Below are 27549 nucleotides of genomic sequence, written 5' to 3' on the forward strand. Positions count from 1 at the left end.
TCGCACCATTACACTCCAGCCTGGGAGACAGAATGAGACTCCGTCTCAAAAAAAAAAAAAAAAAAAAAAGGTATGTAATTCAATAATTCAGTAGGTTAAAAAAAAAGAAAATATAGAACTCAACTGCTAGTACATCTAGATCGGAGCTAACTAACCTTCTTCAGAGCAGCTTTGCGCCCTCTTATTCTCTCACCTTTCTTTTTTTGGCCCCCCCTCTGTTTCCCAGTGGCACCATAATAGCTCACTATAGCTTCAATTTTCCAGGCTCAAGCAATCCTCCCACCTTGGTCTTCCAAGTAGCTGGGATACACAACTACACCAAGATAATAATTTTTTTAATTTTTAGTAGAGATGAGGTCTTACTATTTATCTCATTTTTCTTTCTTTGTCTCTTTTTAAAAATTTTTTGTAGAGATCAAGTCTTGCTATGCTGCCCAGGCTGGTCTCAAAAGCCTGGATTCAATCTATCCTCCTGCTTCAGCCTCCTAAAGTGCTGGGATTACAAGCGTGAAATACTGTGCTTGGCCTTTACCTTTCCTAAACATCAATTTCCTTCTTATGCATTTATGTCCAATTTTTCCAATTTAAATACTGCTTTTCTTAATAGTGACATATATACTAGAAGTTAAATTCTACAATTCTTTCCTATGATCTTCTAATTCTCAGCAATCTTTGATATGCTAGAATACCTCATATAGCCAAACGTTGCTTTTATTTTTAAATGTAAAGAAATAGGGTTGATTCTCAAGTTCTCTGTCTGGCAAATTAAAGCTATCCCTAGAAACCATGCATTCAAATAATTTATTAAACAGATGGTTTGTGAACTCTTGAAATAGTGATCTCTAGATATCAATTTGGATATACCAAGATCACACATGTCATACAATCTTATTACTTAGGGTTACATAACTAGAGCCACAAATCAAGTCATCTAGATTTTTTGTTTTTGAGACATAGTTTCACTTAGTTGCCCAGGCTGAAATGCAGTGGCACAATCTCAGCTCACTGCAACCTCCGCCTCCCAGTTTTAAGGTTCAAGCAATTCTTGTGCCTGAGTCTCCTGAGTAGCTAGGATTACAGGTGAATGCCACAATGCCTGGCTGTTTTTTCATATTTTAGTAGAGATAGGCTTTCATCATGCTGCCCAGGCTGGTCTCGAACTCCTGAACTCAGGCAATCTGCCTGTCTTGGCCTCCCAAAGTGCTAGGATTATAGGCATGAGCCACCACAACCGGCAAGTCATCTGGATTTTAGCAAAGTATATGACATTCTCTTGTGACAACCAGGGTATCATGGCAGTAATGTCTGAAACCAGGACCAGCCAACTATAGCACAAAGGCCAAATCCAGCCCATAGCCTGTTTCTGTAAATAAAGTTTTGCTGGAACACAGCCCATGCTCATTCATTTATGGCTGCTTTCACGCTACAAGGGCAGAGATGAGTAGATGCATGGCCCACAAAGCCTAAAATATTTATCCCCTGGGCCTTTATAGGTAAAGTTTGCTGACCCATAAATTTGACAAAATGTGAAAATAATAGCTAACTAAAAGGCAATAATGAAGAAAATAGGCAACTTTTAACCTAGAAGAATGCTACTAGTAACATATGCTAGAAATCTCACTTCTTATATAATCCTTTTCAATGTGTTTTTTTTTTTAAGATGGAAGTCTTGGCCAGGCATAGTAGCTTACACCTGTAATCCCAGCATTTTGGGAGGCTGAGGCGGGTGAATCACCTTAAGTCAGGAGTTTGAGACCAGCCTGTCCAACATGGTAAAATCCCATCTCTACTAAAAATACAAAAAACATTAGCAGGGCTTGGTGGTGGGCACCTGTAATCCCAGCTACTTGGGAGGCTGAGGCAGAAGAATCACTTGAAACGGAGGCGGAGATTGCAGTGAGCCAAGATCGTGCCATTGCACTCCATCCTGTGTAACAGAGCAAGACTCCATCTCAACAACAAAAAATAAATACATAAAATAAAATAATATGGAGTCTAGCCTCCATCGCCCAGGCTAGAGTGCAGTGGCATGATCTCGGACCACTGCAGCCTCTACCTTCCAGATTCAAAGGCACCTGACCTTTTCAATATTTTTACCAAATAATTTTAATTCAAGGTTCTCAGATTCGTACATATAACAAAAACGTGGGTAGATTATCTAAAATGCTGAATGACAGAATTCAATTTTTAAAGTATCTATGTATATTGGAACATAGTCTCAATAATAGTATGAAATTTTCTAGGGATAAATTCACATTCATTCTTACAACAATAACAAAAACTCAACAGCACAAGTTGGAGAAATCAAAGACATAACATAATGGTACTTTATGTGAAACAGTCCTCGGGAGTTTAGAAATCTGCAGACTCGATAAGCACACAGAGTGACATGGTGCCAAAATATTAATGTTGAAATTACTAAAGAATAGCATATAGAATAAAGGATATGTGCATTTCAATAGACTCTGTTGGTCAGACCAAATCTGAACTCGTCTTCAGTTCTAGAAATCCGTCTAAAAGCAATATAATAAGGGGATCTGAAAATCCTACCACATGAAGATTTTTTAAAATTCTCAAAAGGTGAAGATTTAGGACATAGAAAAATGCTTCAAATAAAGGAATGACTTATTCAAAAAAATAGTTTATGGCCTGGTGCAGTGGCCCACATCTGTAATCCCAGAATCTTGGGAGGTTGAGGCAAGAAATCACTTGAAGCCAGGTGCTCCAGACCAGCCTGGGCAACATAGCGAGACCCCATCCCTACAAAAATTTAAAAATTAGCTGGGCATGGTGGCAGGTGTCTGTAGCTCTAGCTACTTGGGAGGCTAAGGCCAGAGGATTGCCTGAGCCCAGGGGTTTGAAGCTACAGTGAGCCTGGGTGACAGTGGGAGATTCGAGCTCTCAAAAACAAACAAACAGGCCAGGCGTGGTGGCTCACACCTATAATCCCAGCACTTTGGGAGGCCGAGGTGGGCACATCACGAGGTCAGGAGTTCGAGACCAGGCTGGCCAACGGAGTGAAACCCCATCTCTATTAAAAATACAAAAATTAGCCAGACGTGGTGGCAGCCACCTGTAATCCCAGCTACTCAGGAGGCTGAGACAGGATAATCACTTGAACTGGGAGGCAGAGGTTGCAGTGAGCTGAGATTACACCACTACACTCCAGCCCAGGAGACAGAGCAAGACTCTGTCTCAAAAAAAAAAAAAAAAAAAAAAAAAAAAAGCACATATGTTCTCACTTACATATGGAATCTAGAACAAACTCATAGCAGCACAGTAAAATGTGGTTACCAGAGGTTGCAGAGTGGGGGAACAAAATCTCAATTAGGAGGAACTGGGTTTTTTAATGAGATTTATTGCACAGTGTGGTGAACACAGTAAATAATAATGTGTTTACATTTCAAAATTGCAAAAACTAAATTTTTTTGTCATTTCAATTTTTAAAAGAAATTTTTGTGGGTACATAGTAGGTGTATATATTTATGGAGTAAAAGCAGGCGTATAACACACACATCAGAATAAAATGGAGTATCCATCACCTCAAGCATTTATCCTTTCTCTGTGTTACAAACAATCCAATTATACTTATAATTGTTGCAAAATGTACAATAAATTATTGTTGACTGCAGTCACCCTGTTGTGCTATCAAATATTATTTTTGTTCCCATTAACCATCCCCATTTCCCCCACTCCAGCTACCCTTCTTAGCCTCGTAACCATCATTCTACTAGCTAAGAGTAAATTTCAAAAGTTCTCACCACAAAAAACAAGTATTTGAGGTAATGAATGTTAATTAGCTTGATTTAATTATTCTACATCGTCTTCATAATCATCTTACCTTGTACTCTCTGTACATACAACTATAAGCTGTCAATTTATAATTTAATAATAAATAGGAAGAAGAAAAGAAAATAAAGCATTCAAATAATGACAGAAATGGAAAAACCAAGCTAGGGTTCCTATTGACCAAATCTGGAACAACCGGAACTTTTTTTTTGAGATAGGGTCTCACTCTGTCACTAGTCAGGAGTGCAGTGGTATGACCTCGGCTCAGTGTAGCCTTAACCTCCTGAGCTCCAGTGAGTCTCTCACCTCAGCCTCCCAAGTAACTGGGAATACGGTCACAAGCACATGCTCAGCTAATTTTTTTTATTTGTAGAGACATGTTGCCCAGGCTGGTCTCAAACTCTTGAGCTCAAGCGATCTACCTGTCTTGGCCTCCCAAAGTGCTGGGATTACAAGCATGAGCCAGGATGCCTGGCCTGGAACATCTAAATAATGAAGTAACAGATTATGACCCATTGAATAAAATGACAATTAATGAGTCCATATTAAAATAAATAAAGTGTGATAAAGATACAGTTTCAAAATATTCCACAAAACAATCATTTATTAATTACAAAATGGGAAAGAGTAACTTCACAGATGAGAAGCCTTGCAGACAACTCCTTAATCAACAAAGTCAACATCGCCAACACTAATGATACATAATGAAATCATGTGCCTGTGTGCCATCTGAGAAAATGCAATGAGAAGAACACAGCACAAATTCTATGATATTCCTGCGAAACACCATTACCTGATTCTAACCAAGAGAAAACAACAGATAAAAACTAAATTGAGGGACATTCTACGCAATAACTGACCTATAACCCTCAAGAGTGTCCAGGTTATAAAAGTTAGAGGGGAGTTGATTCTGATGTCTCTCTCCCCAACCACAGGATTACACTGCAGTGGTCACTGCACCTATTGCCATGGCCTCCCTTGAATAAAGTCAGCTTTACCACTTTTTTTTTTTTTTTTAAATAGAGTGTCACTTTGTCGCCCAGGCTGGAGTGCAGTGGTGCAATCTCAACTCACTGCAAACTCCGGCTCCTGGGTTCAAATGATTTTTGTGCCTCAGCCTCCTGAGTAGCTGGGATTACAGGCATGTTCCACCATGCCCAGCTACTTTTTTTGTATTTTTAGTAGGGATGGGGTTTTGTCATGTTGACTAGGCTGGTTTGAACTCCAGATCTTAAGTGACCTGCCTGCCTCAGCCTCCCAAAGTGCTGAGATTACAGGCACGGTGGTGCCCGGCCTGCTTTGCCATCTTAAAAAAAAAAAAGTTAAGGGAAGAATGAGGAATTATTCTAGACTGAAGAGAATAAAAAAATACATGACATGTAAACAATATATAATTCTGGACTGAATCATTTTGGTATAAAGATCATCATTAGGATATGTGACAAAACTTGAATGATGTGTGAAAGTTAGATGGTATAACGTATTAATGTATTTATCACCTGGATTTTGTCTGTCAGTCATACTGTAGTAATGTAGTAGAATGTTCTTGTAGAGAGGACACACTATGTTGGCAATTTACTCTCATATGGTTCAAGTGGCAAGGGAGTACTTTTTGTTGTACTTCCAACTTTTCTATAAGTCTAAGATATTTTCAAAGTAAAAAAAAAAAGCAGTCATATTTTTAGAAGTCAAAACAGAAATAACTAGGAATTCCTACCATGATGTAAGTGAAAAGTCATTTTTGAAATTACGGCATTGTACAATGGGTCTCAGTCATTATAACTCCACATCAGAATTACCTGGAATGCTTTCAAAGAATACTGAGGTTTGGAGATCCAATCCAGAGTAATTAAATCTCTGGCGGTGATATGCAGGCATCAGCATTCTTTAAAAGCTTTCTGTTAATTCTGATGTGCAGTCAAGGCTGAGAACCACAGGCATGTGCTAGATCCTAGAGGTTGTTCACCTGAGAGAGTTTCATTTAGGCATCTTTTCTGTAGGCCTCCTGGCCTCACCCTTGCTAGAGTTCATTACTTTCTCCACTGTACCTTGGACTTATTAGTATAATAGTTTTAATCATATTGTTCTGTAATTATCTGTTTATAATTTTTTTGCAGTAAAATAAATACCTTCTAACACAAGGATTGCTATCTTATTCAGCGTTATAGCTTCGATGGGTGCAGTGGCTCATGCCTGTAATCCCAACACTTTGGGAGGCCAGGGCAGACACTTGAGCTCAGGAGTTCAAGACCAGACTGGGCAACATGGTGAAACCCCATCTGTCCCAAACATACAAAAACAGCTAACCTACTCGAAAGGCTGACGTAGGAGGATTGCTTGAGCTAGGGAGGCAAACAATGCAGAGAGCTGAGATTGCGCCACTACACTCCAGCCTGGAGTGACAAAGTGACACCTTGTCTTAAATAAATAAATAAATAAATAAGAAAAATAAGAAGCTAAGAAAAGTAGTACAGAATGTAAGGTCTGTTCTCGCCAAGTTTAAAAGGAAAGAAACTGAGGCCAGCACAAGAAGATCTGATGCGAAGGAATTTATTCAGGCTCCCGGGTGAGGTTCTGCGATCCCACAGGAGGGGCCGGAGAAGTCGCACGGACTCCTCTCAGGCACGGGGTTTTATAGGGAGTGGAGGCGTTTGATTGGTTGTGCCCAAGGTAAGTGGGACAAAATGGAGGGGAGTGGGGCCCGGATGGAACAAAATGCTATCAGGTGGGGGGTGGGGGGGTGTCCGAGCTCCCGGCAAGGGAAGGAGGTGTATCCAAGCTCCCAGTGAGGGGAGAGGGTGTGTCCGAGCTCCCCACGAGGGAGGGGGGTGTGTCCGAGCTCCCCGCGAGGGAGGGAGGGAGGTGTGTCTGAGCTCTTCGCGAGGGAGGGAGGTGTGTGCGCGCAAGAGGGAAGGGAGTGTGTCCGAGCTCCCCGCAAGGGAGTGGGGTGTGTCCGAGCTCCCCGCGAGGGATGGGGGTGTGTCCGAGCTCCCCGCGAGGGAGGGGGGTGTGTCCGAGCTCTCTGAGAGGGAGGGAGGTGTGTGCGCGAGCTCCCGCGAGGGAAGGGGGTGTGTCCAAGCTCTCAGCGAGGGAGTGGGGAGCGTCTGAGCTCCTGGCGAGGGAAGGTGGGGGGGTGTGCGCGAGCTCCTGGGCGACGCAACCAGCCTTACACAGAAGAATATGAAAAACTCAATTTCTTCCCTCAAGTAGCTTACAGCCAGGAAAGAAGACAGATACATAAACAAAAAAATGATCAGAGGGGAGTAACTTCAGCATTGCAGTCTAATTTTCTCTCTTCCTGTACCTCACTAAACTATGCTGTGAAACCAAAGTATGGTCTTCAAAATTACTTACACTTAAAAGTACCTGAGTAGAACCCTATATGTTCTCTTTCTAAAAATATAAAAGTCAAACTACTTAAATTGGTTTGAGGCTTTGGATGTTTTTTTCTTTTAAGTAAAAGATTCCAGATGAAAAAAAGAGAGATCCCCATCCTGCCATATGCTTAAAAACCTGGAAATATCATGGTTACTCTGTAAACTCAGGATTTTTCTCTCTTCCAGTACCGGCACTTATAAAAATTACTTATCTAATAATGTATACAAAAAGATTGAGGCAGAAATGAGTATAGTTGCTATTCAAGTTAAGTTTAAATAGCTTGTAACACTTACCTTATCTGCACACATTGACACTTTAATGTCCTGCTGAGATATTTCATAATGCCGGATATTGAAAACATAATTACCAGCCAATTTTAAAATATCAGCTGAGATATACTCTAGTACAGCCACAATATATAGGGACACATGGTAGTCCACTTTGTACCCTAAAACCTCCTGTAAAAAGAATAAATAATTTAATTGCAAAACATAGCACTGTTAAGTATTAAACACTTAAAAAATTCCTATTTAACATCCTTGCTTATAAAAAACTTTCTATTAACTACATGTCTAAACCTATAGGTACCATGGGATATAATATGAACCTTTGGTCCCTGTATTAGGGGCTTTTTTTCTTTTAACAGTCACCTAATGTAACAACTCTGCCTTTTATCAAATAACATCAGTTGATCCTAATATAGAAATCTTGGGCTGGACTCCACTAAAAGCCTCTTAATACATTAACCAAAACCCATCTGACAAATGTAAAAGTATCTGCTATCTTCAAGGACCCTACTTTAAAACCAGTAATCCCTAATTACAGTAGTTTCTACTGAGGGGAGGTGTGGAAGTGTCTGTGTGTGAGAAGGGTTATGGGGCAGGGGGCCTTGAATTTGCTACAAAACTCTTAAAATCCATATACACCAAGCGTATTTTGCCCTATGCACTAATATGCATCTAGTAGCCAAACTAGACCCTAGTCCACTTTTCCAATATATAAAAAATAATGTGTGATAATACAGATTAATTTTAAAAACAGTTCTGAACTCACAGAAGCTTTTGACATTATACACTTTCTTCTTTTTTTTTTTTTTTTTTTTTTTGAGACAGAATCTCTCTCTGTTGCCCAGGCTGGAGTGCAGTGGCCAGATCTCGGCTCACTGCAACCTCTGCCTCCCATGTTCAAGTGATTTTCCTGCCTCAGCCTCCCAGTAGCTGGGACTACAGGCACATGCCACCATGCCCGGCTAATTTTTATATTTTTAGTAGAAACAGGGTTTCACTATATTGACCAGGCTGGTCTTGAACTCCTAGCCTTGTGATCCGCCTGCCTTGGCCTCCCAAAGTGCTGGGATTACAGGCATGACCCACTGCACCCAGCCCACATTATACACTTTCTAAATCAACAAATGGCTGAGAATCATGGCCTACCATATAGGAATCAGTCAGAGTAGCAGTCATTGGAAGATGCCACAATGGGCCAGGCATGATGGCCCATGCCTGTTATCCTAGCACTTTGGGAGGCCAAGGTAGGTGAATCACTTGAGCTCAGGAGTTTGAGACCAGCCTGGGCAACACTGTGAGACCCTGTCTCTATTTAATTTAAAAAAAAAAAAAAGATGCCACAAGATAACAGTGATACATTATCACGATTAATAACTTTTAATATTATTTGAAAAGCAATCCAGTTTCACCAGAGTACAATTTATTTTGTATATATATTAATATATATAACATCTATGTAGGTGTATGTACAAGTATACAGATGCAAGTGCACATATACACACTAACACAGACCATGCTATATTAATGCTTTATAAATATAGAAAAATAAAGTATTATTTGTTATAAAGAACACCACTCAATTAATGTTTAATGTTTTGTTACCTTCAATGAAGGATGGATTTTGTCCACAGGCAATAAAAGAGGATTTCTTCGTTTTCGTTTTTCTATAGCAGATTGTGCATCAGCAATGGCCCACTTATCAATTGGGTGAGGAAAGGTCTTCTGAACTCGTTCCTGCTCAATTATAGCAGAACCATTTTAGTATTATTAGAAGTGTTCATAAATAGGCAATACATACAAAATTCAACTTTATCACTATTCTTAATGCTAGAGATAATAGTGACATAATACATTCTGATTCCTGTAATAAATTTTTTGGTTTAAAAAAAAAGGTCAGGAGGTTTGCAGTGGCTCACGCCTATAATTCCAACATTTTGGGAGGCAGAGGCAGGTGGAACACTTGAGCTCAGAAGTTTGAGACCAGCCAGGCAACGTGGTAAAACCCCGTCTCTACTAAAAATATAAAAATTAGCCCAACATGGTGGAACATGCCTGCAGTCCCAGCTATGTGGGAAGCTGAGGTGAGAGGATCGTTTGAACCCAGGAGGTGGAGGTTGTAGGGAGCTGAGATCATGCCACTACACTCCAGCCTGGGTGAGAGGGAGAACCCATCTGAAAAAAAAAAAAGGGTCAACAGGACTATCAAAATTTTTCCACATACTTTTCATGGATTAAAAAAATAGGTAAAATTCAGAAAGAAAGCTTTAAACATAATTAAGATGAACTGGAAAAAGGCAAAAACAATACATAAGATATATAGGAAAGATTAAAGTGAACATGAAATAGTGTATCAGTGTTTTGGCATGGTGGCGCATACTTGGAGTCCCAGCTACTCGGGAGGCTGAGTCACAAGAATCTCTTGAACCTGGGAGACAGAGGTTGCAGTGAGCTGAGATCATGCCACTGCTCTCCACCCTGGGTGACAGAGAGAGACTCCGTCTCAAAACAAAAACAAAAACACTATTTACCTAGCAGAGTAGAAATTGTTCATTCATTTTTAATCGTTAGTACACAGCCACTCTTCTTGTGCTAATCTTAGAGCTTCGAATAAAAGAGATCATGTATCTCCTGGAAGATGAAGTGGGTGAGAGACCTCAGAATGGCTTAAGAAAATACATACCTTGACGAAAACAATCCTAGCCTTTGTGGTTCATCTTTTTTTTGGAGACAGGGTCTCACTCTGTCATTCAGGCTGAAGTACAGTGGCAGGATCTCAGCTCATTGCAACCTCTACCTCCCAGGCTCCAACGATTCTCCCACCTCAGCATCCCAAGTAGCTGGGACAACAAGCATGTACCATTACTCCCAGCTAATTTTTTTATTTTTTGTAGAGACAGAGTTTCACCATGTTGCCCAGGCTGGTCTCAAATTTCTGGGCTCAAGTGATGTGTCCACCTCAACTTCCCAAAGTGCTGGGATTACAGGTGTGAGCCACTGCACCTAGGCAGTTCATCTTGTTTTAATTTAATTAGTGATTCACTGGAGTGAAAAACAAGAACTACTGAGATCCGAATTAAACTCTAATTTAGCAGGGTTTCCTATATTTAAAATTATGTTCTCTGATTTTAGCAAATTACCTATTGAAAAGTATGCTTTTATTGTATTTGTTTTATGTTCAAAACTAGTAGCAAAGGCTGGGCACGGTGGCCCATTTCTCCACAAAAAAAAATTAAAAATTAGCCAGGCATGATTGCACGCATTTGTAGTCCCAGTTACTTGGGAGGCTGAGGCAGGAGAAATGCTTGACCCCAGGAGTTCAAGGCTGCAGTGAGCTATAATCCCGTCACTGCATCCTAACCTGGGTGACAGAGCAAGACTCTATCTCTTATAACAAAACCCAACAAAACCCAAAAACACTGGCAGCAGAGAACAGGGGAAGAAAAATGCTTTTATTCTAAGAATCCTGGAAAATTTTAATAGCTCAATTACTACAAGTTAAGATTTTCCTTTATACTGAAAGTTGTTGTGGCTGGGCATGGTGGCTAACACCTGTAATCCCAGTGCTTTGGAAGGCTGAGGAGGGGAGCTCACTGAAGGCCAGAAGTTCAAGACCCTGGGGAACACAGCAAGATCCAGTCTCCACAAAAACAAAAATAAAAATAAAAATTTGCTGGGTACAGTGGCATGTGCCTGTAGTCTTAGCCACTCGGGAGGCTGGGGCAGGAGGATCACTTGAGCTCAGGAGTTCAAGGCTACAGTGAGCTATGATCATGCCACTTCACAAAAAGAAAGAAAGTTGTTGCTTATAGAAACAATTTTCAAAAAAAAAAAAAAGGGGAAATATAAACAGTACAGTGTAAAATAATTTTTGAAAATATAAAAATTAGCTGGGTGCAGTGGTGCACACCTGTAGTCCCAGCTACTCAGGAAGCTGAGGCAGGAGAATCGCTTGAACCTGGGAGGCAGAGGTTGCAGTGAGCTGAGATCACACCACTGCACTCCAGCCCAGGCAACAAAGTGAGACTCTGTCTCAAAACATAAAAATAAAAGTAATTTTTGATAACTGAACTGTTAGATATTTCTTTTGTTTTGTTTTTAGAAGGAGAAAAGGAAAATAAGTTTTATTAATATTAATTTTATGTGCAAGGGGTGCTTTTATACAAAAGTAAAAATATCTCCCTAACAGATATTGCTAAAAATCCAAAAATACTTCCATGTAACCAAGGCCAACAGGCTAGAGGGCAGTGGCACCAAGATCTCAGCTCACTGCAGCCTCCACGTCCTGGGTTCGAGTGATTCTTGTGCCTCAGTCCCCCAAGTAGCTGGGACTACAGGTGTGCACTACCGCACCAGGCTAATTTTTGTATTTTTGGTAGAGACGTGGTTTCACCATGTTCCCCAGGCTGATCTCAAATCCCTGACTTCAAGTGATCTATCCATCTTGGCCTCCCAAAGTGCTGGGATTACAGGCCTGAGCCACCATGCCCACTCTTAAAGAGAACAATCTTGATCTCCATCCCTCACAGGCAACTACCATTCTGATTTCTACCTCCACTGGCTTTAGCTGTTTCTAAATTTCATATATGTGAAATCATACAATACAAACTTATTTGGGTCTGCTTTTTTTGCTCTATATAATGTCTGTGAGTGGTAGCTGTTACTGCTCATATCGATAGTTCATTTTTAAATTTTTATTACTGACTAGTATTCCCTTTTATGAATCTACCACATTTACTTTATCTATTTTCTTGTTGACAGAAATTTGACTTGTTTCTAACTCTTGGTTATTATGAATTAAACCACTTGAGCACTCACGTGTGGCTCTCTTTGTGAACATATATTTTCATTCTCTAGGGTTAAATACTTAGAAACAGAACTACCGGGTCATATGCTACATATAGATTTAACTTATAAGAAACCGCTGGACAGTTTTCCAAAGTGATTATACCATTTTATATTCCCACTAGCAATGTTTAAGAGTTCTAGCTGAGGCTAGGCTCAGTGGTTCACATCTGTAATTCCACCACTTTGGAAGGCCAAGGTCAGAGGATCACTTGAGCCCAGGAGTTTGAGACCAGCCTGTGCAACATAAGAAAACCTGTATCTACAAAAAAATTTAAATGTAGCTGGGAATGGTGGTACACACCTGTAGTTCCAGCCACTCAGGAGTCAGAGGAGGGAGGATCACCTGAGCCCAGGAGGTTGAGGCTGCAGTGAGCCATGATGTGATTGTGCCACTGTACTACAGTTTGGGTGACAGAGTGAGACCCTATCTAAAAAAAAAAAAAAAGAAAAGAAAAAGAGTTCTAGCTGCTCTATGTTCTCACCAACATTTGATGTAATCAGTCTTTAATTTTATCCTTAACAGTGGGTATGAAATAGTATCTCATCATGGTTTTAATTTCTATTTCCCTGATCACTCATGAGCTTCAGTGCCTTTTCACGTGCTTATTGGGTATTAGTATATCTTCTTTTACATGTGTCTGTTCAAAACTTTGTTGGGAGAGAAAGTTGTCTTTTTAATCAATGATTTGCAAGAGTTTTTAATATATTCTGGATTCAAGCTCTACGTTTTCCACTAGACTGTGACTACATCTTTTTTATTTCTCATCAATTTTATTCTTTGTTTTGTTTTGTTTTGTTGAGCCAGAGTTTCCTTCTCTCACACCGGCTAAAGTATAGTGGTATGAACATGGCTCTGCAGCCTTGATTTCCTGGGCTCAAGCAATCCTCAGTCTCACCCTCCAAGTAGCTAGGACTACAGGCACATGCCATGAGGCCTGGTTAATTTTTAAATTTTTTTGTAGAGACAGGGTCTCCCTATATTGACCAGGCTGGTGTCAAACTCCTGAGCTCAAGCAATCCTCTCGCCTCAGCCACCCAAAGTACTGGAATTACAGGTGTGAGCCACCACATCTGGCCTTATTCTTTAAGAGAAAGTACTACGTTCGGAGTCCTCTCTAAAAAATATGTGCCTAGGCCGAGCATGGTGGCTCACGCCTGTAATCCCAGCACTTTGGGAGGCCAAAGCAGGTAGATCACGAGGTGAGGAGTTCAAGATCAGCCTGCTCAACATGGTGAAACCCCGTCTCTACTAAAAATACGAAAATTAGCTAGGCATGGTGGTGGTTGCCTGTAATCTCAGCTACTCGGGAGGCTGAAGGAGGAGAATCACTTGAACCCAGGAGGTGGAGGTTGCAGTGAGCCGAGATTGTGCCACTGCACTCTAGCCTGGGTGACAGAACAAGACTCGGCCTCAAAAAAAAAAAAAAAAAAAAAGTGCCTAACCCTAGAAGGTTACAAAGATATTTTCCAGAATTTTCTTCTAGAAACCTTGTAGTTTAGCTGTTATGTCTAAGGCTATGATCCATTTTGAATTAATTTTTGTCTATGGTATGAGATAGGTTTCAAGGTTTTTTTTCCCTCATAAATGTATCCAGTTGTTCTAAGACTATTTTTCTGGAAAACTTGCCTTTCCTCAATGAATTGCCTTGATGTTTTTGTCAAAAATGAACTGACCATATATATTATACATAATTTCAGTGGTTTTAGCTTCCACAATAATTTAGAATGATACAAAAATTAATTCATACAGTGGCTGACTTTTTGAAATAATAAAATAATTTTTACCTCCACATCTTGAACAGTCCTTGGCTGGGCCATGCATAATTTATTAAGCAGCTGAAAAATCAGCTCTTCAATATAATAGAGAGACTCTTCATTAGCTGAGAGATTGGGATGCACTTGTTCCTGAACCTTTAAAAAAAAGTTATCAGTTAAAGTACTGGCAAAATAATATGAATTGAACAAAAGTCAGAGAATCTTACATATAATTAATATTTTACTATAATGGTTACTCAAAACAGACATAAAACACAAAATGAAGAAAAAAACTATTTGTTGGTCTCTAAACTTTTCTTAACCCACAGAGCAGTAATTCTTACATATTTTTGGGCCCTTTGAAAAATCTATGGAAAGCCATAGATTTCTCTTCCCTATCACCAAAAAGCATATACACATAAAATATTCTATACAATTTCAGAGGAATTGTGGATACCCTGAAGTCAATAAACCTACTTGAAGTCTATGCAGTAGGTCATGAATCCCAGTTAATAAAGGTACCTCTGAAAAACCATACTCCTTTACAAACTATAGAGGTGCTCTGTGAAATAGCTGCTACTCAACTTTTATAATAGCACTGTCACCACCAGCTATGCTGGGCCTCCCCCAATCTCCCCTTATTTTTAAGCAGTTGTATCCTTCTAGGAATAGCCATTTTTGTTTCTAAATTTTCTGTCCTAAAAAATAAAAATCCAGCCTGACTGGATATAAGAAATACGGTAAATAATAGTGTCTAGCATACAGTAGGTGTCCTGTAAATATTTGTCAAAAGAAATAACAGAAAGTATTGCTTTCTTTTCTTTTCCTTATGTTTTTTTTCTTTTAGAGATGGAGTTTCACTCTTATTGCCCAGGCTGGAGTGCAATGGCGCAATCTCGGCTCACCGCAACCTCTACCTCCCAGGTTCAAGCGATTCTCCTGCCTCAGCCTTCTGAGTAGCCAGGATTACAGGCATGCACCACCATGCCAGCTAATTTTGTATTTTTAGTAGAGATGGTGTTTCTCCATGTTGGTCAGACTGGTCTTGAACTCCCAACCTCAGGTGATTCGCCCACCTCAGCCTCCCAAAGTGCTGGGATTACAGGTGTGAGCCACCACACCCAGCCTTCTTTTATCTTTTTGAGACAGGGTCTCACTCTGTCACTAGGCTCACTGAAACTCAACCTCCCTGGATTCAAGCGACCCTCCCACCTCAGTCTCCCAAATAGCTGGGCCTACAGGTGTGTGCCACCACGGCCTGGCTAATCTTTAAAATTTTTTTTGTAGAGATGAAATCTCACCATGTTGCCTAGGCTGGTCTGCAACTCCTGGGCTCAAGTGATCCTCCCACCTCAGCCACCCGAAGTGCTGGCATTTTATGCATAAGCCACCACACCCAGCCCGCTTTAACTTTTTTTTTTTTTTTTTTTTTTTTCTGAGACAGAGTCTCACTCTGTTGCCCAGGCTGGAGTTCAGTGGTGCAATCTCAGCTCACAACAACCTCCACCTCCCAAGTTCAAGTAATTCTCCCACCTGAGCCTCCCAAGTAGCTGGGACTGCAGGTGCATGCCTCCACGCCCGGCTAAATCTTTTGTATTTTTAGAAGAGATGGGGTTTCACCGTGTTGCCCAGGTTGGTCTCAGGCAATCTGCCTGCCTCGGCCTCCCAAAGTGGTAGGATTACAGGTGTGAGCCACCGCACCTAGCCCTGCTTTAACTTTTTATGCCATGATATCAGGAGATATCAGAAGCACTAACACAAAAAGTAATAGGTAACTTGAATAGCCTCATAGTTAGACAAAAGTAATTTAAAACTCTCCTCACAAAGAAAGCAGCATTGAAGTTAATGATTTAATCTGATGTCTCAAAATTTACCATAGAAATCTTCCTAACATCTGGATCACGTGCACACCACTAAACCAACCATTGACAAACAATGATTGGCCTACGATTTAGACTTTGACACTTCCTAAGGGATCCATGCCTGTGAGAGTTAAAAAAAATTAGCATAGGAACGGTTGCTAATGCCTGTAATCCCAGCACTCTGGGAGGCCAAGGCGGGTGGATTACCTGAGGTCAGAAGTTTGAGACCAGCCTGGCCAACATGGTGAAACTAAAAATACAAAATTAGCCACGTGTGATTGATGGTGCATGCCTGTAATCCCAGTTACTTGGGAGGCTGGGGCAGAATTGCTTGAACCTGAGAGGCGGAGTTTGCAGTGAGCAGAGATCCCACGACTGCACTCCAGCCTGGGTGACACGGCAAGACTTTATCTCAAAAACAAACAAACAAACAAACAAAAGGGAGGGCGCAAAGATGGCCGTGAGAAGGCAACACCGGAATGCAGCTCCCAGCGAATGAGATGCAGAGGGCTAGAGGACTCCAGGATTCCAAAGGAGGTGCCAGGTTCGTTTCGGTGGGACTGACAGGGCACTGAAAATAGCCCAGGGAAGAAGCCGCAGGGCGAGAGCCACCCAGGGGGGCAAATCAAGATAGGGGGCACGTCCCCACCTGAAATGTGCAGCCAGCTCGGAGGGTAGGGGAACTTCACCCGCCCGGGGCTCCGATTCGGATCCTGTGCTTACCTCATCCCTCATACAACCCACGGTCCACGAGAGCCTGCCAGACCGTGGGGCGCCGTGGGCTGTCAATTCAAATCTAAGCAGCAGCTCCCGCCAGGCCCGGCAAGTTGTGGCAGGGACCTGGGCGGAAGTTTGGACTAACGCCAGCGGGACAGACAGTCCCAAAGAGGGAGGCAGAGTTTCTTGAAAGCAGGGAAACAGACCATAAGGCCTGGCAGGCCCCACCTCCACAGAACTGAAACTGAAGCCCTCGCCAGAGAGCTTGGCAGCAAATACACCAGTTTGACCCCAACCAGGAAGATCGAGCTCTGGGAGAGACGCCATTGGGAAGGTGGGGCCAATCCCACCTGCAAACAAACTCCAGGGAAGGATCACCCACCCAACAACCTGACTGAACTCAAGAGAGCCCAGCTACGCCCTCTACAGGCCAAAAAAAGATACAGCTCCAACCTCAACAGAAAAAACGTCACTCAGAGACGACTCCTGAAATCACCAGATCAAAGGGACATAAATTCACCAAGATGGGGAAAAAAACAGCGCAAAAGGATGAAACCATCAAAGAACAGAACACCTCTTCTCCTCCCAGGGATCAAAAAAGGACAGAGAATGAATCTGATGAAATGACAGAAGTAGGATTCAGAAGGTGGGTAATAACAAACTTCTCTGAGTTAAAAAACCATGTTCTAACCCAATGCAAAGAAACTAAGAACGTTGAAAAAAGGTTAGACGAAATGCTACCTAGAATAACCAGCTTAGAGAAGAACATAAATTACTTGATGGAGCTGAAAAACACAGCACAAGAACTTTGCGAGGCATACACAAGTTTCAATAGCCAAATTGATGAAGCAGAAGAAAGGATATCAGAGATTGAAGATCAAATCAATGAAACAAAACAAGAAGGCAAGATTAGAGAAAAAAGAGTGGAAAAAAAAATGAACAAAGTCTCCAAGAACTATGGGACTATGTGAAAAGACCTAACGTACGCTTGATCGGCGTACCTGAATGTGAAGGGGAGAATGAATCCAGATTGAAAAACACTCTTCAAGATATCATCCAAGAGAACTTTCCCAACCTAACAAGGCAGGCCAACATTCAAATCCAGAATACCACAAAGATATTCCTCAAGAAGAGCAGCCCCAAGGCACATAATTGTCAGATTCACCAGGGCTGAAATGAAGGAAAAAATCCTAAGGGCAGCCAGAGAGAAAAGTCGAGTCACCCACAAAGGAAAGACCATCAGACTCACAGTGGATCTCTCGGCAGAAACCCTACAAGCTAGAATGGAGTGGGTGCCAATATTCAACATCCTTAAAGAAAAGAACTTTCAACCCAGAATTTCATATCTATTCAAACTAAGCTTCATAAGTGAAGGAGAAATAAAATCCTTTACGAACAAGCAACTGCTGCGAGATTTCGTCACTACAATACCTGCCTTACAAGAGCTACTGAAGGAAGTACTAAACAGCAAAAGGAACAACGAGTACCAGTCACTGCAAAAACGTACCAAATGATAAATAACAATGACGCAATGAAGAAGCCACGTCAACTAACAGGCAAAAAAACTAGCGAGTAACAAAATGGCAGGATCAAATTCAAACATAACAATATTAACATTGAATATAAATGGCCTAAATGCCCCAATCAAAAGACACAGCCTGGCAGATTGAATAAAAAGTCAAGACCCATCGGTGTGTTGTATTCAGGAGACCCATCTCATATGCAAAGACTCTCATAGACTCAAAATAAAGGGATGGAAGAAGATTTACCAAGCAAATGGAGAGCAAAAAAAAGCAGGGGTAGCAATCCTAGTCTCTGATAAAACGGACTTTAAACCAACAAAGATCAAAAGAGACAAAGAAGGCCATTACATAATGGTAAAAGGATCAATGCAACAAGAAGAGCTAACTATCTTAAATATATATGCACCCAATACAGGAGTACCCAGATACATAAAGCAAGTTCTTAATGACCTACAAAGAGACTTAGACTCCCACACAATAATAGTGGGAGACTTTAACACTCCACTAACAATATTGGACAGATCAACAAGACAGAAAGTCAACAAGGATATCCAGGACTTGAACGCAGATTTGGACCAAGCTAACCTAATAGATGTTTACAGGACACTCCACCCCAAATCCACAGAATATACATTCTTCTCAGCACCATATTGCACTTACTCCAAAACTGACCACATAATTGGAAGTAAATCACTCCTCAGCAAATACAAAACAACGGAAATCATAACAAACCACAGCGGAATCAAATTAGAACTCAGGATTAAGAAAAGCACTCAAAACTGCACAATCACATGGAAACTGAACAACTTGCTCCTGAATGATGAATGGATAAACAATGAAATGAAGGCATAAACAAAAATGTTCGGGCCGGGCGCGGTGGCTCACGCCTATAATCCCAGCACTTTGGGAGGCCGAGGTGGGTGGATCATGAGGTCAAGAGATCGAGACCATCCTGGTCAACAAGGTGAAACCCCATCTCTACTAAAAATACAAAAATTAGCTGGGCATGGTGGTGCGCGCCTGTAGTCCCAGCTACTTGGGAGGCTGAGGCAGGAGAATTGCTTGAATCCAGGAGGCAGAGGTTGCGGTGAGCCAAGATCGCGCCATTGCACTCCAGCCTGGGTAACAAGAGTGAAACTCTGTCTCAAAAAAAAAAAAATGTTCTTCAAAACCAACAAGAATGAAGACATGATGTACCAGATCCTATGGGACATATTTAAAGCGGTGTCTAGAGGGAAATTTATAGCAATAAATGCCCACATGAGAAACAAGGAAAGATCTAAAATCGATACCCTATCATCCAAATTGAAAGAGCTAGAGGAGCAAGATCAAAAAAACTCAAAAGTAAGCAGAAGACAAGAAATAACTAAGATCAGAGCAGAACTGAAGGAGACAGAGACACAAAAAAACCCTTCAAAAAATCAATAAATCCAGGAGCTGGTTTTTTGAAAAGATCAACAAAACAGACAGACCGCTAGGTAGACTAACAGAAAGACAGAAGAATCAAATAGATGCAATAAAAAACGACACAGGGGAGGTCACCACTGACTCCTCAGAAATACAAACTACCATCAGAGATTACTACAAATAACTCTATACACATAAACCAGTAAATGTGGAAGAAATGGATAAATTCCTGGACACCTGCACACTCCCAAGACTAAGCCAAGAAGAAGCGGAAACCCTGAATAGACCAATAACAAGGGCTAAAGTTGAGGCAGCAATTAATAGCTTACTAACCAAAAAAAGTCCAGGTCCAGACAGGTTCACAGCCAAATTCTACCAGACATACAAAGAGGAGCTGGTACCATTCCTGTTGAAACTATTCCAAACAATACAAAAAGAGGGAATCTTCCCTACCTCTTTCTATGAGACCAACATCATCCTGATGCCAAAAATCTGGCAGAGAAACAATTAGAAAACTACAGGGCAATATCCATGATGAACATTGATGCAAAAATCTTCAATAAAATACTGGCAAACCGAATCCAACAGCACATCAAAAAGCTTATCCACCATGATCAAGTATGCTTTATCCTGGGGATACAAGGTTGGTTCAACATACGCAAATCTATAAACATAATTCACCACATAAACAGAACCAAAGACTAAAACCACGATATCTCAATAGATGCAGAGAAGGCCTTCGACAAAATTCAACAGCCCTTTATGCTAAAAACTCAATAAACTAGGTATCGATGGAACGTATCTCAAAACAATAAAAGCTATTTATGAGAAACCGACAGCCAATATCATACCGAATAGGCAAAAACTAGAAGTATTCCCTTTAAAAACTGGCACTAGACAAGGATGCCCTCTCTCACCACTCCTATTCAATATAGTATTGGAAGTTCTAGCCAGAACAATTAGGCAAGAAAAAGAAATAAAGTGCATTCAATTAGGAAAAGAAGAAGTCAAATTGTCCCTATTTGCAGATGACATGATCGTATATTTAGAAGACCCCAATGTCTCAGCCCAAAACCTCCTCAAGTTGATAAGCAACTTCAGCAAAGTCTCAGGATACAAAATCAATGTGCAGAAATCACAAGCATTCCTATATGCCAATAACAGACAGAGAGCCAAATCATGAGCGAACTCCCATTTACAATTACTACAAAGAGAATAAAATACCTAGGAATACAACTAACAATGGATGTAAAAGATCTCTTCAAGGAGAACTACAAACCACTGATCAAGGAAATAAAAGAGGACACAAATAGATGGAAAAACATTCCATGCTCATAGTTAGGAAGAATCAATATTGTGAAAATGGCCACACTGCCCAAAGCAATTTATAGATTCAATGCTATCCCCATCAAGCTACCATTGATCTTCTTCACCGATCTGGAAAAAAAAACACTTTAAACTTCATATGGAACCAAAAGAGAGCCCGCATAGCCAAGACAATTCTAAGCAAAAAGAACAAAGCTGGAGGCATCATGCTACCTGACTTCAAACTATACTACAAGGCTACAGTAATCAAAACAGCATGGTACTGGTACCAAAACAGAGACACAGACCAATGGAACAAAACAGAGGCCTTGGCAGCAATGCCACACATCTACAACCATCTCATCTTTGACAAACAGACAAAAACAAGCAGTGGGGAAGGGATTCCCTGTTTAATAAATGGTATTGGGAAAATTGGCTAGTCATATGCAGGAGCTGAAACTGGACCCCTTCCTTACACCTTATACAAAAATTAACTCCAGATGGATTAAAAATTTAAACATAAGAACTAACACCATAAAAACCCTAGAAGAAAACCTAGGCAGCAATATTGAGGACATGGGCACAGGCAAGGACTTCATGACTAAAACACCAAAAGCAAGGGCAACAAAAGCCAAACTAGACAAATGGGATCTAATTAAACTTAAGAGCTTCTGCACAGCCAAAGAAACAATCATTAGAGTAAACCGGCAACCAATAGAATGGGAAAAAATTTTTGCAATCTACCCATCAGACAAAGGGCTAATATCCAGAATCTACAAAGAACTAAAGCAGATTTACAAGAAAAAACAAACCCATTCAAAAGTGGGCAAAGGATATGAAGAGACACTTTTCAAAAGACGACAAATATGTGGCCAACAAACATATGAAAAAATGCTTATCGTCATTGGTCATTGGAGAAATGCAAATCAAAACCACACTGAGATACCATCTCACACCAGTTAGAATGGCGATCATTAAAAAATTTGGAGACAACAGATGCTGGAGAGGATGTGGAGAAAAAGGAACACTTTTACACTGTTGGTGGGAGTGTAAATTAGTTCAACCATTATGGAAGACAGTGTGGCAATTCCTCAAGGATCTAGAAATAGAAATTCCATTTGACCCAGCAATCCCATTACTGGGTATATACCCGAAGGGTTATAAATTGTTCTATTATAAAGACACATGCACACGTATGTTCGTTGTGGCACTGTTTACGATAGCAAAGACCTGGAACCAACCCAAATGCCCATCGATGACAGACTGGACAAAAAAAAACGTGGCACATATACACTATGGAATACTATGCAGCCATAAAAAATGATGCGTTCATGTCCTTTGTAGAGACATGGATGAATCTAGAAACCATCATTCTCAGCAAACTGACACAAGAGCAGAAAACCAAACACTGCATGTTTTCACTCACAGGCGGGTGATGAACAATGAGAACACTTGGGCACAGGGAAGGGAACAACACTCACAGGGATAGGTGGGGGAGTGGAGGGGAGGGAAGGGGAGGGACAGCAAGGGAGGGTGGGATAACACAGGGGAAATGCCTGATGTAGGCAACAGGGGTGGAGACAGCAAACCACCATGGCATATATGTACCTATGCAACAATCCTGCAGGAAGCAGGATGTGTACATGTACCCCAGAGCCCAAATTAAAAAAAAAAAAAATTAGCATGAAATTGTGCATTATAGTCTCATATTTTATGTCAATAAATTGAATTTATAGTACAATTTCCTTCTTCTATTCTTAATATTAGTTAGTTGTGTGTTCTTTTTTTTTCTTGATCAGCATCTCAGAGGTTTAGCAATGTTATTAATCCTTTTTTTTTTTTTTTTTGAGACGGAGTTTCGCTCTTGTTACCCAGGCTAGAGTGCAATGGCGCGATCTCGGCTCACTGCAACCTCCGCCTCCTGGGTTCAGGCAATTCTCCTGCCTCAGCCTCCTGAGTAGCTGGGATTACAGGCACACGCCACCATGCCCAGCTAATTTTTTTGTATTTTTAGTAGAGACGGGGTTTCACCATGTTGACCTGATGGTCTCGATCTCTTGACCTCGTGATCCACCCGCCTCGGCCTCCCAAAGCGCTGGGATTACAGGCGTGAGTATTAATCTTTTAAAGAACCAACTCTGGGCTTTTATGGGCCTGTTTGAGTTTGTTTTATATGTCATTTATTTTTGCTTCATCTTCATTATTTCTTCTGCTTTTTATGCTCTTTTGCCAATTTCTTGAGATGGATACTTCGCTCGTTTTTGTCAACTTTTCTTTTCTAATATGTATGTTTTCTCTAAAACTGCTTTAGTAAAAACCCACAGATTTTCATATAGAATATTTTTGTAATCATGCAGTTCAAAATACAGTCTATCCCTCAGTATCTGTGGGAAATTTGTTCCAGGACTGGGGATATCCAAATCCATGGATGCCCAAGTCCTTCATATATAATGGTGTAACATTTGTATACAACCTACACACATCCTCCTATGTACTTTAAATCATCTCTAGGTTACTTAGAACACCTAATACAATGTAAATGCTATGTAATAGTGGTTATATTATATTGTTTAGGAAAAAATGACAAGAAAAAAGTCTGTATGTGTTCAGTACAAATGAAACCATCCATTATTTTCCCAAATATTATTGATCTGAGGTTGGCTGAATCTATGGATTAAGAACCCAAGGATAAGAATGGTGAACTATCAGTGAGGATGTGTGCTTGAAGATGGAAAAAAAGAAAGAAAAAAAAAAAGAATAACTATAGTTTCTAATTTCCATTATGGTTTCTTCTTTCACCTTAAGAATCTAGAAGCAAATTTCTTAATTTCTAAACATATGAGTTTTTTTAAAGGTTTTTTAAATTGATTTCTAGAATAATCACATGTGGTCAGAAAACACACTTTCTTTTTCATTTTTATTTACTTAATTTTTTTGAGACAGGGTCTAATTCTGTCACCCAGGTTGGAGTGCAGTACTGCAATCACAGCTCACTGTAGCCTTGACCTCAAGCTGGTCTTAAACTCGTGAGCTCAAGCTATCCACCCACCTCTGCCTCCCTAAATGCTGGGATTACAGGCATGAGCCACCATGTCTTGCCAGAAACATACTTTCTATTATTTCAATTTTTTGAAATTCGTTGAGACTTGCATTATAGCCTATTATATGGGTCTACCTGACTTCACTGACAAACTCGTCAAACATTAAGGAAGTAATCCAACAATTTTAAGCAAACATTTAGAAATTTTTTTTAGAAAAGATAAACTCTCCAAATTATTTTAGGACTATCCTTTATATAAAACTCAAAAAGAAAGATGAAAATTTTAGGCCATTTTCAGCTGAGTACAGTGGTTCACGTCTGTAATCCCAACACTTTGGGAGGCCAAGGTCAGATGATCACTAGAGGCCAGAAGTTCCAGACCAGCCTGGGCAACATAGCAAGACCCCATCTCTCCAAAATAAAAAATTAGCTGGGCATGGTGGCACATGTCTGTAGTCCCAGCTACTCAGGAGGCTAAGGTGAGAGAATCACTTCATTCAAGAAGGTCAAGGCTACAGCAAGCCATGATGATACCACTGCGCTCCAGCCTGGGTGACAGAGCAAGACCTCATCTTTAAAAGAAAAGAAAAGTATAGGCTATTTCACTTATGAATCCAGGAAAAAAAAAAAAAAGCCTAAGTAAAGTGTCACCTAACTAAATTCCATAATGTATACAAATAAGATTACACAATCACAGCTGGGTACAGTGGCTCACGCCTGTAATCTCAGCACTTTGGGAGGCCAGAGGTGTGTGGATCACCTGAGGTGAGGAGTTCAAGACCAGCCTAGACAACATGGTGAAATCCCATCTCTACTAAAAATACAAAAATTAGCTGGGTATGGTAGCGTGCACCCGTAATACCGCTACTTGGGAGGCTGAGGCAGGAAGGAGAATCGCTTGAACCCAAAATATCAGCTACTTGAGAGGCTGAGACAGAAAGGAGAATCGCTTGAACCCAAACGTAGAGGCTGCAGTGAGCCGAGATCATGCCATTACACTCCAGCCTGGCCAATGAAGCAAGACTCCATCAGAAAGAAGAGAGAAACGAGAGAGAGAGAGAGAGAGAGAGAGAGAGAGAGATTCCTTCTCTCTGCCTGACTGTATTTAAGTTGGGACATCAGCCTTCTGCCTTCAGACTCAGACTGGAATTTATGCATCAGCTCTTCTGGTTCTGAGGCCTTTAGACTAAGACTGGAATCATACCATTGGCTTTTCTGGGTCTGCAGCTTACCAAATGCTGATCTTGGACTTTTCAGCCACCATAACCTCATGAACTAATTTCCTTACAATAAATGTCATGTGTATGTGTGTATATGTGTGTCTATGAATGTGCTATTGGTTGTTTCTCTGGAGAGTCCAGACTAATGCACCTATGCAGAACTAAAATATTGTACAGATAAATCATCTGAATTCATAAAAAATAAACTTTTCTTTCTATGTACCAGCAACAAAGCTAGCAAACAAAATTTTTAGGCCAGGTGCGGTGGCTCACTCCTGTAATCCCAGCACTTTGGGAAGCTGAGGCAGGAGGATCACTTGAACCCAGGAGTTCAAGACCAGTCTAGGCAACATGGTAAAACCCCACCTCTACAAAAAATTAGCCAGGTATGGTGGCATGCACCTATAGTCCCAGCTACATGTGAAGCTGATACAGGAGGTCAAGGTTACAGTGAGCCATGACTGTGCCACTGCATCCCAGCCTGGGTGAGAGTGAGACCTTGTCTCAAAAAAAAAAAAAAAAAATTCGATTAGCATTTACAATATAATTTAAAATACTGTGTCCTTTTGAGTACACGGTAAGGTTCACATGACCGACCCCTAAGGAGAAAACTAGACTTTAAGAAAAATTAAAGATCTAAATAAATGAAAGATGATACCATGTTGGTCAACTGTCAGACTTAATATTAATATTAATATTAATATATATGAATTCTCTCAAAATTGATCCATGCAGTTACAAAATCTCAATCAAAACCAAGCAGATTATTTTGCTAAAAATGTCAAGATAATTTCAGAAAGTACATAAAAATGCAAAAGGCTAAGAACATCAGTCATATATTCTTTTGTTTTGTTTTAATTATTGACAACAAAGTCATATACTTGTAAGGAAGTACAAGAATTTGCTACAATGGTTGTCAGGATTTATTACAAAGCTATCGTAATGCAGAATTTGACAATGGCATAAGGATAGAGAAAGAAATCAATGGGACATAACAGAGTCCACAAACATGCCCATATATATATAGACCCTTATTTACAAAGATGGCACTGCAGAGTATGAGGTGGGACAGAGTTGCAGGGAGGCAGAGAAGTGCATGAATAGTGTTGAACCACTACAGACAAATAAAATCAACTCCTGCGTCATACTTTGCCCAAAAATCAATCCTAGCTGCATTTTAGGCCTAGTAAATAAATACACCCAATAAAGCTCTGACAGTGTAAAACTAGATAATATCTGCATGATTTCCAAATTGAAAAGGACTTCTTACATAGGACACAAAAATTACTAGCTATGAAGGAAGGAACTGATAAATTTTATATTAAACTTTAAAATTTAGGTTTATCAAAAGACATCTTTAAGAAAGTAAAAAGGCAAGTTATGGAGTTGGAAAAGATATGATATATGTGGTACATATAACAAAAGGCTCATATCCAGAATATATGGAGAACTCTTAAAAGTTCAGTAAGAAAAAAAATTATAAAAATCCTCAGAAAAAAATGGGCAAAAAACCCCTTAAACTAGCACTTCACAAAAGAAGAAATTCAAATAGCCAATATATATTAAAAAGTGCTCTAGCTCTTTAGTAATCAGAAAAATGCAAATTAAACCACCATGAAAACTATCCACTCAACAGACAGCAAAACTAAAAATTCTGATAATGCCAAATGTTGCTAACTATGTGGAGCAATGGGAACTATCACACACTGCTAGTGAGTAAAATGGCTCAATCACTTTCAAAAACTTTGCCATTAAGTACTAAAGTTCAAGATATGTATACTCCATGACTGAGCAATTCCACTATAGGATATATATACATTGAGGATAGACTTACATACATTTCTTTAGAGCTGTATGGTCCAATATAATAGACACTAGCCTCCTGTGGGTACTGAACACCTGAAATGTAGCTCCACTGAGTTGAAACTGGATGTTGGTGTAAAATATAAATCAGATTCAAAGATTTAGTATTAAAATAAGAAGCTGAATATCTCAATTTTTATGATACATGCTGAAATGATTAGATTTATTGGGTTAAATAAAACATATTAAAATCAACTTCATCTGTTTCTTCTTACTTTTCAATTGTGGCTATGATAATTTTCTTTTTCAACTTTTATTTTAGATTAAGGGGTACATGTGCAGATTTTGTTACCTATGTATATTGTGTCATGCTGAGGTTTGGGTTACAAATGATCCCATCACCCAGGTACTGAGCACAGTACTCCCCCCTCTATTAGTCTCGGGTGTCTACTATTGACATTTTTATGTCCATGAGTACCCCATGTTTAGCTCTCACTTGTGAGAACATGCAGTATTTGGTTTTTGGTTCCTGCATTAATTCACTTAGGAGGGAAATTTTTATTTTATTTTTTATATTAAAAAAATTTTTTTTAATTTTTGAGACAGGTTCTTGATGTG

The 27549-nt window shown here is 40.2% G+C and overlaps 1 protein-coding gene across 2 annotated transcripts in view; it reads right to left on the minus strand.

Moving 5' to 3' along the window:
- SOS2 (SOS Ras/Rho guanine nucleotide exchange factor 2) overlaps positions 1-27549 on the minus strand; it is a 119114-nt gene that overhangs the window by 70365 nt on the left and 21200 nt on the right. For both annotated transcript variants that reach the window (XM_012456256.2, XM_012456255.3), the window contains exons 2-4: positions 14085-14210; positions 9057-9188; positions 7461-7625 (exon numbers count right to left, since the gene is read on the minus strand). In XM_012456256.2, the coding sequence (XP_012311679.1) occupies positions 7461-7625; positions 9057-9188; positions 14085-14210 (423 nt within the window). The remainder of the gene's footprint in view (positions 1-7460; positions 7626-9056; positions 9189-14084; positions 14211-27549) is intronic.

This window comes from Aotus nancymaae, unplaced genomic scaffold (assembly GCF_030222135.1).
Source record: "Aotus nancymaae isolate 86718 unplaced genomic scaffold, 86718_ANA_hifiasm-v0.15.2.pri h1tg000062l, whole genome shotgun sequence".
Classification (NCBI taxonomy): Eukaryota; Metazoa; Chordata; class Mammalia; order Primates; family Aotidae; genus Aotus; species Aotus nancymaae.